The 15,587-nt window shown below is 44.6% G+C and overlaps 1 protein-coding gene across 1 annotated transcript in view; it reads left to right on the top strand.

Moving 5' to 3' along the window:
- The window catches only part of sgcz (sarcoglycan zeta), a gene marked incomplete at both ends in the record, with an annotated part of 471,678 nt that overhangs the window by 154,766 nt on the left and 301,325 nt on the right, over nucleotides 1-15,587 (top strand). The window contains one exon of the mRNA XM_079759103.1: nucleotides 12,379-12,588. Within this exon, the coding sequence (XP_079615229.1) occupies nucleotides 12,379-12,588 (210 nt within the window). The remainder of the gene's footprint in view (nucleotides 1-12,378; nucleotides 12,589-15,587) is intronic.

Raw genomic sequence — 15,587 nt, 5'->3', positions numbered from 1 at the left:
TTCAGCTGAGGAGTCCCACTCTGTGGCAACTGGTGAGAAAATAATGTCAATGCACTATATTTTCCACTTGTAACATTGTTGTGATACCCCTTTTTAAAATAAGGATTGAAAGGATGTGATGTAGATCAAACATATACACCTGAACATTAGCGGTAACTGCCTATCAGCCAGTGAGCCCACTGTTTCAGCTGGAATAGAACGCCGGTGAATTTAAAGATCCAGCTGTTGGAGGCACAGGCTCCGCTGGCTCCAGATCAGCCCTCAGGCCAGAGTCTGTGAGCAGGTCAGAGTCTGTGAGCAGGAAAGAGGCGGAAAAGGAAGGACTGGTATTCAGAAGAGCGAGAGAGGGAGAGAGTGACAGAGAGAGAGAGAGAGAGAGATAGACAGACAGAGTGAAAGAGAAAGAGAGAGAGAGAGAGAGAGAGAGAGAGAGAGAGAGAGAGAGAGAGAGAGAGAGAGAGAGAGAGAGAGAGAGAAAGAGAGAGAGAGATAGAAAGAGAGATGCATGGCGGGTTGCCTCTCATGGCCATATAGAAGACAGATAAGAGAGCTGTCTCTCACCGACATCATTGACGGACATACTGTCGATGGCTCTGTGTGCAGCATTATGGGTGATAACAGAATAAGATGCAACCCGTGCCACTGTGTTTGTGCTCTGCCAGCTTTGTGATGGGAGTCATCGTAATGTTACGTGTTTGCCTGAACATATGTCTGTGTAGTTTGTATTGTAGTTTGTTGAGTGTGTGCTAGTCTGTGTGCGTGTGTGTGTGCGTGTGTTTGATGTTCAAAGCCATTGGCTGTCAGTGATGCCGTATGCATGGCCCTTGGACATGCCTCCATGTTTGAAGAACGTAGTGAGATGGACAAACACAGTACAAAGCACAGTGGAACATGATGTACCACACACCATGACCTCAGTGTGATTTACACAGCGAGGGTCTTCAGTTCTGAGAATACCCGTAGAATGGACAATATACAAATCCTTTTCAATAATTCCTCACCTTCCAGGCCCTCTTGGTGTTCCTCGCCATGTGTACTTGCTGGCTTATGGTACTGTATTTAAGATTCCTGCATTGAGACGCTTATGATGGGAATGTACGTGTGGATGTGTGAATATGTTACAGCATAACTACAGACAGATCCGCCAACAGAAATGCTTTCCTCAAATCTCAGTTTAAACACAGTTTTTTTGCCATCGTTGGTTTTCGCCGTTTCAGTTTTCGATCAACCACCCAAACCCTCACATCCAATAATAGTCAGCGGAAGAGGACAGCTGGAGCAGCCTGAGTGTTGTGCCCTCATCCTCATGGCAGACCATATCATCTCTACTTCAGACAAACCGAGCCCCTATGCAAGGCCTCTCTAAACCGTGTACAGGCCTTTGATTGGATAATGCCTTGAGCTGACATCCAATCCGCATCGGGGAGGTTCCTGGTTGGCTGGGGAGCACAGCCGATGGAACGCCTGTAATTGAAAGTGTCAATCAAAGACACTGATGACATCCCTGCCCGCCCAGCCCGGGTCTTTGAATACACACACACATGATTCTCTCTCCCTCTATATTTACTCTCAATATTCTCTGTCTGTCTGTCTGTCTGTCTGTCTGTCTCTCTCTCTCTCTCTCTCTCTCTCTCTCTCTCTCTCTCTCTCTCTCTCTCTCTCTCTCTCTCTCTCTCTCTATTGACTATGTTCTCTCTCTCTCTCAATCCCTCTCTCTCCTTCTCTATGACTCTCTCTCTCTCTCTCTCTCTCTCTCTCTATCTCTCTCTCTCTCTCTCTCTCTCTCTCTCTCTCTCTCTCTCTCTCTCTCTGTGCACAACCGATTAATTAGTCCCGTGGGTGTGAGGAGCGAGAGACATCATCACTCGAAGATAAATGTAGACGGAGACAAATGAGGGGCAGCCTCTCCACCACGGAGCCGTCTATAAATAGACACGGCAGTAGGAAGGAGCCGCCATTTTGGCTCCCATGCCTGTTCTATCTCATAACTAGCAAGGCGACTGGGGAGAAAACAGGGAAAGGGAAGACTGATGGATTAGATAGGACTGCAGAAATAGAGAGAGAGAGGTAGAGAGAGACTGTGTTTCTCCAGTGGAAGAGATGGGTTGAGGGCATTGATGCTCAATTCAGAGAGAGAGATGCTTCTCTCTCGGTTGTCACCAGGGTCTCTCTCTCTCTCTTTCTCCCTCTCATTGCCCCCAAGCTGAATTGCTTTCAATGTTTGTGTTGTTTTCAGTGAAGGTGGATCAGTGAGACAAACAAACAGACGGAAAAATATATGTTTTTTTTCATTTAAGGTTCCCCATCATCTCGATAGATAGACAGACACAGCGACAGACAGACGGCCAGATGGAGGTTGTGTTTGAATGTGTAGGGAGGGTTAGGTGATGATGAGGTAGTGTATGAGTAGGGTTAGGTGATGATGATGGTTGTGTATCAGTAGGGTGAGGTGTCGGTGAGGTAGTGTATCAGTAGGGTTAGGTGATGATGGTAGTGTATCAGTAGGGTTAGGTGATGATGATGGTTGTGTATCAGTAGGGTTAGGTGATGGTGAGGTAGTGGATCAGTAGGGTTAGGTGATGGTGAGGTAGTGTATCAGTAGGGTTAGGTGATGATGAGGTACTGTATCAGTAGGGTTAGGTGATGGTGAGGTAGTGTATCAGTAGGGTTAGGTGATGGTGAGGTAGTGTATCAGTAGGGTTAGGTGATGATGATGGTTGTGTATCAGTAGGGTTAGGTGATGGTGAGGTAGTGTATCAGTAGGGTTAGGTGATGGTGAGGTAGTGTATCAGTAGGGTTAGGTGATGATGGTTGTGTATCAGTAGGGTTAGGTGATGATGATAGTTGTGTATCAGTAGGGTTAGGTGATGATGATGGTTGTGTATCAGTAGGGTTAGGTGATGATGATGGTAGTGTATCAGTAGGGTTAGGTGATGGTGATGGTAGTGTATCAGTAGGGTTAGGTGATGGTGAGGTAGTGTATCAGTAGGGTTAGGTGATGGTGAGGTAGTGTATCAGTAGGGTTAGGTGATGATGATGGTTGTGTATCAGTAGGGTTAGGTGATGATGATGGTTGTGTATCAGTAGGGTTAGGTGATGGTGAGGTAGTGTATCAGTAGGGTTAGGTGATGATGATGGTAGTGTATCAGTAGGGTTAGGTGATGATGATGGTAGTGTATCAGTAGGGTTAGGTGATGGTGAGGTAGTGTATCAGTAGGGTTAGGTGATGGTGAGGTAGTGTATCAGTAGGGTTAGGTGATGATGATGGTTGTGTATCAGTAGGGTTAGGTGATGATGATGGTTGTGTATCAGTAGGGTTAGGTGATGGTGAGGTAGTGTATCAGTAGGGTTAGGTGATGATGATGGTAGTGTATCAGTAGGGTTAGGTGATGATGATGGTAGTGTATCAGTAGGGTTAGGTGATGATGATGGTAGTGTATCAGTAGGGTTAGGTGATGGTGAGGTAGTGTATCAGTAGGGTTAGGTGATAGTGAGGTAGTGTATCAGTAGGGTTAGGTGATGGTGAGGTAGTGTATCAGTTGGGTTAGGTGATGGTGAGGTAGTGTATCAGTAGGGTTAGGTGATGATGATGGTAGTGTATCAGTAGGGTTAGGTGATGATGATGGTAGTGTATCAGTAGGGTTAGGTGATTATGATCGTAGTGTATTAGTAGGGTAAGGTGAGGATGGTAACGTATCTGTAGTGTTGGGTAGTTTGGGTTTGGGTAGGATAGAGGGTTAGGTGATGATGAGAAGCAGCAGGTTAGGTGATGATGGTAGCATATCAGTAAGGTAAGGTGATGGTGAGGTAGTGTTTGGGTAGGATAGAAGCTTATTGAGAACAGTGTCTCCGGAGGAACATTAGTATGAGCAGCAGGTTGGTGAGTATGCACCTCCACTGTGACAGCCTACATCAGCCTCACCTCTTCCTCAATCAATACCACTTCAAAACCTGGTCTCACTTCCCCCTCTCCTCTCCCCACTCTGACTCAACCACTCGGGCAGGATGAATAAAAGTTGCAGTGTGGGGAAATGCCATAGGAAACATTGTATTTGGGTTTCCACACAGAACTCCGGATGTAGCTGAGAATGTACCCTAGACACCAAGCCTACGATGTTCGTTTGTTTGTTGGATTTTTGATAATTTGATTGTTTGCTAATCAGAACATGGTTTTGATTCGTTTTTTCTTTATTGGAATTTGCGGGACTGCAACCCTCCTCGATTCATCACAAAATGTCGGAGTATCGCCAACCAAATCCTATGGTACCTTCTGATGTACCAGCTTCACTTCCGTAGATCAACACACCCTGGACTCCACGCTTGCGCAGGGTTTGGAGTCAGTGATACCGAGTTCCACGGCAAAACTTTGAGCGAAAGGCAGAGATAGATAATGCATGTAAAAGGACTTTATGATAGTGGCTTCTTTGAGAAGACAGACAATAAGAGCAGGTCAGGGACAGGCCACCCTGAACCTCAGCCGTGTGATGTCTGCTGTGATGAAGGGCATCATCGCCTGGCTCTTAGCTTCCTTCCTGTATGCGGCCGTTTACAGACCAACATTAAAACACAACTTGCAATGGCAACCGGTTTCCAAACCGGCGAGAACAACATCTTTGCCATATTTTGGAAAGAAGAGGAAATGGCTTCTTGACGTATGCACAATCTCAGTCTATCGGTCAACAGAAAACATGTAGCATGTGCTACTCACTGTTTGAACATCTCCAGAGATCTGCGCTCACACATGTTTCAACCTTTTGGCTAAGTGTTGTTCCCTCTGTCCTGGGTATGGGGCCTGGTGGCTTCCTTCTTTACACTGTACTTCATACTCTCAGAAAAGTCTCCCAAACCCTCCCCCTCTCCCCTTGACTCTCTCCCCTCTGAGCCTGTCTAAAAGCCAGAATCCCGAAAGAACGTGCATATTTTTGATTAACAGCAAAATAAGACACAATACACACACACACACACAAACACACACACACACACACACACACACACACACACACTCACACACACACACACACACACACACACACACAAATAACACACACACACACACTCAAACATCTGTCTGTTGCTCTGTCTAACTCAAGGCCATTGCTATAATATAAATTGTGCTGTTCATGATCCAGTAAGACACAGAAAGTACAAGAGAGGGTCGGATTCGGATTTGATTGGTTGACCGGTGGTCCGTTTGTACGGTTCTGCAACCTGGTCCAGAATTCTGGAATAGGTGGACAATTGATACAGCAGCGACAGGAGTATGTCAGTCTGAAGTCAACTGCCTCTCACCCGTTCTCCTCCCCTCTCACCTGGTCTCCTGTCCTCTCACCTGGTCTCCTGTCCTCTCACCCGGTCTCCTGTCCTCTCACCTGGTCTCCTGTCCTCTCACCTGGTCTCCTGTCCCCTCACCCAGTTTCCTGTCCCCTCACCCGGTCTTCCCCCCCTCTCCTCCGGTCTTCGGTCCTGCCCTGGGCTCCGAGTCCTTGATCAGAGAGAGTTAGGTCTCACCCCTGCATTGTCGTCGTTCCAGGAGATTCTCTCAGATTGTGTGTTTGTGTATGTGTGTGTGTGTACCGTGCATATCGAATACCATAATCATATATATATATATTTATATATATATATATGATTATGGTATTCGATAAGCAAATTGAGCTCATCTATCTGTCAAGGATAGTTGTAGCGTTTTGACTCCTTAACATCAACGTGATACAGAACATTTAAGAACACAATGCAGACAGTTCACACACACACACACACACGCACGCGCACTCACATATGCACGCATATGTATCAGCATAATATTAATAACTGGTGTTTTAAATTACATTTATCTATCAATATACTGATATTTTTATAGTTCAATTATAAAAATAAGTAGGCAGACAGACAACCCGGCGTCGTTATCGTAAGGCCTTCCTTATACTGACGTTGTTGACAGTTGTTACCGACTGCAAAATCTTATTTGCAACCTTTGTGAAACCACAGAGAGATGGGGGGTTGTCGAACTTCCTGTGTCAGCAGCGCTGTGATTGGCTCAAAGAGACAACCCCTGCCCCAGCCCATCTCCGGCCCACCAAGTCGCAAATATGTCTGCCTTTGAGAATTATGACTGCGTTTTGGTTGGGGATGTCTATCCAATAAGTGCATGGGTTGCATGTGTGTGGTGGTAACCATGACGATTTGTTCCCTCTTGCATGGCTGGCAAGGTGTGACGATGTTAAAAGGATGAAGTGACGTTGAGAGGCAGGTCCTGTGCACCGGGGCAGCAATGGGATTGATTGATTTTATTGTTGCCAGTTCTATCAAGGAAATACAGCAGAGAGAGCGAAAGAGACAGAGAGAGAGAGAGAGAGAGAGAGAGAGAGAGAGAGAGAGAGAGAGAGAGAGAGAGAGAGAGAGAGAGAGAGAGAGAGAGAGAGAGAGAGAGAGAGGCTGATGGGGGAGGGCAGGATTCGACTGAAAAAATAGAGAATGGTAAAGTGCAAAGATACATTTTATAGCATTAACACCTCCTCTCAGTCTGGACACCAGACTGAGAGGAGGTGTTAATGTGGCAATATATACTTATTTATATGTGGGTATGTATTTGTATTTATACTTTTATTTATATATATATATATATATATATATATATATACTATTTAGATATAAATATATCTAAGTATATATACATATATGTTCTGTTTATTTGAGCATGGATGTGATAAGTAAATACAATGTAAAAAACAATTGGGGACGGGGAGTGAGTTTGGGTTGCCAGTGTTGAGGTCATAGATTTACTTTACATCCTGTCCCAAAGCCTCTTTGATTCAGAAGAGCGGCTCTTAGGAATCCGAGCACAAGATCGGGGGTGTTGTGCGATGCAGATAGCGTCAGCATTTCTAAGGGGTTTCACATCAATTGACAAGGTAAACAGGGGCCTGTTTGACTCGCTGTTAGCCTTGGGCGGTCAGGTGGTCCCCTTTGTCTACACCGTACCCGGAATGGACAGGCCAAGATATAGACAGTGGGATTGAGTTGAACGATGCTGAGTGATTCACATCCAGCAGACCCAGGGGTCAAAAGGTCGAGCCTCATCAGCCTGAGTACAGATGGAACACGTCTCCATTCCTCTCCCTAATCAATCCTTCAGTCTTCGGTCATCTTTGGCTCAGAGTTCTGCTTCTCTCATCAGGCCATGGTGAGCCTCTGCTAAGATGTTAGAGCGATAGAACCAATCAGAGCTGGTTGGGGGGCGTTCCAGGTAATGACCAACAAGGAGCTCCGCAGTGTTCAATTTGCACCCATATTTAAAAATCAATGGTTGCCCGCCAACGTCAGAGTGGTCTACGTGGCCAACGCAGAATGAGATATCTGGGCGGTCTCATCCATTGTATAGTCTAATTTAAGAGTTTTGGAGGAGTGGGATCAGCTAAATAAATATGTTAATTGTAACAAGAAACAGAAATAACAAACACATAAGTATCCTGTACAGGGTAGAAGCCTAAAGCTTGATGACTCACTTGATGGACTAGTGATTTTCTGGGTTTAAACACTTGAGTATGACATGCTCATACACTCCCCTCTTCATGTACCCAAACACACACAGACAAACACACAGACACTCTACCGGCACTGTCTGTCTCTCTACCAGCCCTGTCTGTCTCTCTACCGGCCCTGTTTGTCTCTCTACCGGGGTGCACATGAGATGTTGCTGTGGGTTCCAGGTCTGGGCTCTCTGGCCAATCAAATTGGCCAGAGAGCCCAGTGACTTAATGCACGTGAACAATCTGGAGTTCTTGAAAAGCAGCAACCAACAGTGGGATGGCCAGCATGGACAAGAAAAAGTCAGTCTGAGCGGATTTCTTTCCCAGTACACGTCTGATCACAGGTCATGCAAATTGGATGACATTGTGTGCTTGTTTGCATGTGTGTGTGTGTGTGTGTGTGTGTGTGTGTGTGTGCACATGTATGTGTGTGTGTGTGTGTGTGTGTGTGTGTTTGATTGATTTAAATCTTTATTGAACAACAATCAACAAGAGATGTTAAAATGGATAAAAAATAAGACAATAGAGCCCAAAGGCTTGTTTCAGAGATAAAATAAATAAAAGTAGGAGGAGCTCAACAATTTAAGGTTGGAAGGTAAGCCATTCCATGAGACAGCTGCTGAGTATAGGAGTACTTTCCCATACAGCTGTTAAAACGGTGGATGTCCCCCTGCAGGAATAATTCTGTGTGTCGCTAATTTTAGAAAAGTAATTCCGTCTGTACTAATGGTTATTAAGGTTATTAAGGTTATTCCTTATCTTGTAAACTCAACACTGTTTAACTTTGGAAACTCTGTTCTCCACTCTGAGCCACCTTAGACTAGAGAAGTGGTCAGGAAGAAGATGAGCTCTAGGATAGAGTTTAGATTATATGGCTCACGGCATATCATTAACATGTAACAAAAATAAGAGAGGACTGAAAACACTCCCCTGGGGAACTCCACACATTATTTTAAGTAGTGAGGACAAGGTCCCTTCCACATCCACCCCCTTTTCTCTGCCAACAAGGTATGTCTTCACCCACTGGAGAGATGTACGAGAAAATCCCAGGGCTTTGAGTTTGTTCAAAAGGATATCATACTGAACTGCATCAAAGGCCTTTTGAAAGTCTATTAACACCATGCCACAAAAGTTCCTCTTATACACCTCTTCCCTAATAAAGTATGTAAGATAAAGCAGACAGGTATCAGTGTAATGGGCTTCTAAAGCCTGATTGGAAGTCAAAAAAGAGTTTCTGCTCTGCTAAATAATTGTCTATCACTTTTGCCACCTTAAATTTATTGGGGAATGGTTATCTTCAATGGATAAATGTATAAAATGGGTTATGACAGGAGTGATCAGCAGCAGCCCTGAGAATTTGGCAGGGGTGTTTTCAAAACCAGTAGCCTTGGAAGGATTTAGGCCTTTGAGTTGTTTTAGTTCCAACTCCTCTGTTACTTGTTTGAAATAAAAAGTGTTTGGCTGAACTCTCATTTCTTCATAAAACGTATGCACCTTCTATGGATCACTAAAAACACCAGAAGTAGATGGAACCGTGGGTACTATGAAAGGCGCTATATAAATTTAAGCTATTATTATTATTATTATTATTATTATTATTATTATTATTATTATTATTATTATTATTATTATCATTATTATTATTATTATTATTATTATTATTATTATTATTATTATTATTATTATTATTCACAACAGTTGCAGGTGACCTGATGCAGAAGCATCCTTAACAAAAGGGGGGGGGGGGGGGATTAGTGGTCAAAGGACTTGGTGAAGTGAAGTTTCTTGGGATCCTTTTTATGCTCCTCAATTTTAGACCTAAACATTTTATTTTTGCCTCATCCACCATTCGCTGTACATTATTTCTAATTATTTTAAACTCTTTTAAAAGAACATGCAGTTTGGTTTCTTTTCTACTTAAGATTTCATTCCTCAAGTGAATGGTGCCAAGATATTATTTATCCAAGGCCGAGATCTCTGTTTAATCCTGGTCTCTTTTAATGGTGCTATCTTGTACTTCAAGTACTTCCAAGACAGTAGATTGAAAACGATCCCATGCTATATCAAACTCAAATATGTTGCTAATTTCCATCCAGTTTATATTATTAAGTATATCCTGAAAGTTGTTAACATCATACCCTATTAAACTACTGCTCTTTAGAGATTTTTGACATTTGATCGGAGCCCTCTTGAAGGTCCCATGGCATGAAAATGTCACTTTATGAGTTTTTTTAACAATAATATGAGTACACCTGGCCTGCCTATGGTCCCCCAGTGGCTAGAAATGGTGTTAGGTGTAAAATGAGCACTAGGTATCCTGCTCCGCCCACGAAAAAACGAAAGCTCAGACGGGCAGATTTGGAATTTGCCCCATATGTCGTCATAAGGGACCAGGTTACGGGACCAATGCTTTGCCCACCAAGAGAATTTGGCCCGCCAATGAGACAATAAGCTACGACCGTGCGAGTGCCTCATGTGTGTGAGAATACACACACTGTAACGCAAGTGTCTTACACTTCTTTGTTATTTGGATAACCGTTCTGCTATTGGTGCTATGGCGCATAAAACGCAACACAATAACACAAGCTTGAGTGAAGCTCCCATTTGATAAATAGACAAAACTGCGTCGGGTTCTTTGTCTTCTCTGGTACTTCAACAACAAGACTTGTAGTGGGGATATCTCGGCAATGGTTGAGAAGGAATTGGGGAAAAGGAACATTGGCTTTGACTCCATGAAGTCCAGATTGTACCGCGACATGAAGGAGAAAGGGATTGTTGCCCGGAATTGTTGCCCGGAATGGTATCCCGCCGGAGCCCCGCTGCTGGGGCACCGGGGTGTGTCTGTGAAGTACCGGGAGACAATCCCTTTCTCCTTCTCCATGTCGCGATTCAGTCTGTACTTCAGATTCACGTGGAAGTGGAAGAACCAGAGATGTCGGAGAACCCAACGCATTGAGATTCATAATATCATCCGGAGGCGCACACATCTTTTGGCCGTGATAAAATAAATTATATTATATAGATATCTATACATTATATTATATTATATTATATTATATTATATTATATTATTTAGATACAGAGCTCCAGGACTCCTGCCAGAGCACCCAGAGTGTTCTAGAATATTTACAGAACACAAAAGCTGCGTGCGCCTCCGGATAATATTATGAATCCGAGCCATTGCGATACATCCTCTGTAAACACTAGTGCATGGTACCGTGGCCACAAGCTGCTAAGGGCCGCATCCCCACCCTCCACCCGCCTCTCTCCTCCTCATTAGCATTTAAAGATACAGACACAGAAACGGCATGTTTGTTGAAAGCTCATTGTGGGACTGGCTCGTAGTGGCTGTTATACTGCACAAGGCTAAATTTATTGAATGTCTTCAAATACTGTATTAGGGGCCCACTAACACCTATATAAAAGCAACCATAAAGTAGCATGCCATGGGACCTTTAACTTTCCTGTTACAATAGGTTAAAAAATGGTCACTATTTTCATACACGACACCACTTTGTAGGATTTTACATGTGTCAGATACCATGATATTGTCAATAGCAGTTTGACAATGGTCAGTTATTCAGTTTGGAACACGTAAATTGGGTTAGGCCATGCATTTTTAGAAAATCACAAAAGCCATTTTTGTGGACCTTCATTATTTATTCAGTATTATCTGCCATTAAGATGAATTCCCGGTTTAAAAAGTCATGTCATCCTGCACATACGCATTCCAAGGTTTGGATAAAATCCCCATGACAGTGCGGGGTGTAAAACGCAGTGAGACGTACAGTAGGGGACAGGTGAACAACAGGTCGAGAGGGAGACGAAATGGACAAGAGAGAGATAGAGAGATCGAAAGAGAGAGAGAGAGAGAGAGAGAGAGAGAGAGAGAGAGAGAGAGAGAGAGAGAGAGAGAGAGAGAGAGAGAGAAGAGAGAGAGAAAGAGAGAGAGAATTGGGGGCATAGAGAGATTCAGAGAGGGACAGAAGCCATTCCCAGTCAGCCTTATCTCTGGTGGTGACCCTACTCTCCTCTCCTGCTCTTAAATGGCCTCCTTCTGCTGTCCTCCCCTCACCTCCACACCCACTAGGTGCTGCTCCTCTGCTCCTCTCTCCACACCTCTCCACCCACCAGGTGCTGCTCCTCCCTCCTTACCTCCCCACCCACTAGGTGCTTCCTCCCCTCTCACTTCCCACATTCTCTCTCAATCTGTTGTGCACTTTCTTCTCCTTCCCTTCAGCCAACGGCAAAAACTGAAATGTAATGAATAAATCACTGGTTCTCCACTTTGGCCTGTGACCCTGTTTTTAGGTCTACTCCAAGTTGCATTTTGTGTTATTAATTCCCCACACACAGTGTTCTAATCTAATCTGCGTCCGCCTGTAATGTCACTTTCCCAATTGACTCCCTCAGCAGTTTGCCAGTTTCCACCCAACATTAGGCTGTCTGTTCTTACCCACAGACATTTGAATGATTATTTTTATTTAAAGAATATTTTTTATGAATTATTTTCATCAAATATCAATAAAACTTTCAAATCAGTGTTTTCCCGCCCGTAACCCCATTATGCAAATGAGGCCAGCCCACAGCTGCCCCCAACTGCCCCGGGGCTCACCCTGTGCTCTGTCCGTCCTCAGCTGACCCAGGAGCAGTACATCCTGGCCTCACCCTGTGCTCTGTCTGTCCTCAGCTGACCCAGGAGCAGTACATCCTGGCCTCACCCTGTGCTCTGTCTGTCCTCAGCTGACCCAGGAGCAGTACATCCTGGCCTCACCCTGTGCTCTGTCTGTCCTCAGCTGACCCAGGAGCAGTACATCCTGGCCTCACCCTGTGCTCTGTCTGTCCTCAGCTGACCCAGGAGCAGTACATCCTGGCGGCGCAGCCCAACACGCTGCAGCAGAGAGGGGCATCGGTGTGTGGCGCGCCGGTCTACCCAAATGTGGGCATCTACGGCTGGAGGAAGCGCTGCCTCTACTTTTTCATCCTGCTGCTCCTGGTCACCATGATCGTCAACCTGGCCCTCACCATCTGGATCCTCAAGGTCATGAACTTCAGCCCGGTAGGCAGCCCAGGGTCTGTGCGTGTCTGGGTGTGTATGTTTGTGTTGGTGTGTACGTTTGTGGATGTGCATTCAGAGGTGTGTGTGTGTGTTTGTTTGTGTGTGTGTGTGTGTATGTGTGAGGTTTGTGTGTTTGTGTGTGTGTGAGGTGTGTGTATGTGTTGGTGTGTGCATTTGTGGATGTGCGTTCAGGGGTGTGTGTGTGTCTGTGTGTTTGTTTGTGTGTGTGTGTGTGTGAGGTGTGTGTATGTGTTGGTGTTGGTATGTGCATGTGTGTGCATGTGTGTGTGTGTGTGTGTGTGTGTGTGTGTGTGTGTGTAATTTGGTCTGCATGTGTGTGTAAGGTCTGTGTGTGTGTGCGTTTGTGTATGTTTGTATGTGTGTGTGTGAGGTTTGTGTGTTTGTGGGGTGTGTGCTTGTGTTGATGTTGGTATGTGTGTGTTTGTGTGTGTGTGTATTTTGGTATGTGTGTGTATGTGTGTGTGTGTGCGTGAATGAGGTCTGTTTGTGTATGTGTGTGGGGGGGAGGGTGTTTGTGTGTGTGTGTGTGTGTGTGTGTGAGAGGTCTGTGTGTGTGAGATCTATGTGTGTGTGTGTGTGTGTGTGTGAGGTCAATGTGTGTGTGAAGTCATTCTGTGTGTAGGTATGCGTGTGTGTGTGTGTTTGTGTGTATGTGTGTGTGTTTGTGTGACTTGTGTGTATGTGTTGTGTTGGTGTGTGTGTGTGTGTGTGTGTGTGCGTGTGTGTGTTTGTGTATGTTTGTATGTGTGTGAGTTTTTTGTGCTTGTGTGTGTGTGAGGTGTATGTATGTATTGGTGTTGGTGTGTGTGTGTGTTATGGTATACGTGTGTATGTGTATGTGTGTGTTTGTGGTCTGTTTGTGTGTGTTTGTGTGTGTGGGGGGGGTGTTTGTGTGTGTGTATGTGTTTAAGGTTTGTGTGTGTGTGAGGTCTGTGTGTGTGAAGTCTTTCTGTGTGTAGGTATGCGTGTGTGTGAGAGATGTGTCAGGGTGTGAAATTGGAGCAGCCTGAATATGTTGGCTTCTATATGAAATTCTAAAGATGAGGTCCCACCTTATGAAGACGTCAATGACATAGGGCCTATCTTGCATCCAGCGCAATTGACTTTCTACACCGACGCATGTGTGGTTGCTAGTTTGCAACTGGCGCAGAGCGTTCCTTTGCCTCCACAGGCATGCGTCTCTAAATTAGAGAATGATCTTGGGCCCCAAGGGGCGCAAACGTTCCCTGGTGCTATTTTGCAGTTTCAGAAAACAATTCTGCCACAAACCAGGAAATACCTGGTTTAAAGTCAGTGGCGCGTTTTTCAGATGCTATTTTAAGGGCGCATGCATAATGTTGCTTGTGCACCTCACGTATACACTTTGCTTCTCTCATCTACCTAGCCACACATTCTTGGTAAATTATTTGGGAAAGAACAGCTGATACAGAGGTAATAAGTTGTACTTTTAAATCAATGCATCTGCAAACACCGTAGGCCTACAGCAAACACATATTTTCTTAACACAGACATCGTGTACAAGCCCATAACTTTTAGGATTGATGAGTATTTGATTGTGAGAAAACATTGTTTTACCGCAAGTGTGTTAAAAAGAATGAATGAATGCGGGCACACCTGTGTGTATGTGTAAAATAATTAATGAATGAGGGCGCGCGTGTGTGCATTCATCTGTTTAAACACACGCAAACTAAACACTTAACGCATAATACAGTCCATGGCAATGTATATTAACAGGGGGACAGATGCATATTAGGAACACAAGTTGATAACGATAATGCATATAATACTGGTAAGGAACAACGTTTTTTAATGTATTGTGTACATCATTAAATAGAACCACAGTTACCGCGTATCATATGTGTGTTAAGTTTTCTTTGCCGAAATCTATTTGAGGACGCCATAAACTGAGCCATTTGAAGTAAAAAAATTCATGTGGTCATGCATCGGAGTCTCATCGGAGACTGCAAACGCGCTGTCAAAATATCAACTCGTCAGATTCAAATTCGCTCATGGCTCTTAGAGGGGAAGGGAGATGGCACTCTCATTGGTTTATTGCACGTTACGCCCAAACCACACCTTCGGGTAATTAGGTTACTTCAGTGCAACCCTTTTTTTGATTTGTGTCTTGCGCAAGTCATTTATCCGCCGGTAAAATATCAACACCGCCATAGAACCGCCCACAAAGCTACTTGCGTTTGGTGCTTCTCACTTGCGTTTCAGACTGTTAAATTTTGGCCCATACTCTGTGTGTGCATGTGTGAAGTCACACAATGCCAACGCCTGCATGACACACGTGACTCTTAGCACAACGTAGCGTGGCCGTTTGCAGTGAAAACTCATTTGTATTTCATGTTTTTTACACTTTTTGCACAGCCGCTTCATGGAATTATTTGTTGCTTCTCAGTAAAACTCAATATCCCATAAGGCCCTGCGGTTATATTATACTGTGATCATATATATGCTAATGAGACAGGATTTAGTGATCTCGGTGACTGTTTGTAGAAGGCTTGTGTCGTTGTATTCAGGGATGAATCCATCCACCAGACTCTGCCTTCAGCAAGTGCCTCGAAAGACATGAAAGAGCAGGGCTCGCAGCAGCAGGAAACAAACAGTGTGGGAGTCAGTCAGAAACACGAACGGACAGAGGAGAAATGAATAGAATATAGATAGGGAGCCGTTCACAACCTTGCCTCTCCATTTGTCTTTATTGCCTGGGCTTGTCCTGTGTCCCTATCGGTGTCCCTTGGATTCCAGGTGATAGACTCATCCCAAATTCCATGGTTTGTGTACATGCTGTATGGTACCTAAAGGGGGCTCCCTCCAGCCCTACAGCTATTAAGCCAACCCCCTCACAGCGATGTAAGAGATGGAGATATTCGATCTCCAAATAGCTTTTATAACCTCGTGTTCCAAGGTGCACTCAGAGAGAAGGGACAGATTTCTCTTCCATGTCGTGAGGTGCAGCTCAGAGTGGTCGT

The sequence above is a fragment of the Pollachius pollachius genome, assembly GCF_949987615.1.
Source record: "Pollachius pollachius genome assembly, chromosome: 2".
Taxonomy (NCBI): domain Eukaryota; kingdom Metazoa; phylum Chordata; class Actinopteri; order Gadiformes; family Gadidae; genus Pollachius; species Pollachius pollachius.
Note: the sequence above shows the minus strand (reverse complement) of the source record. Positions and strands in the feature narration are given on the sequence as shown.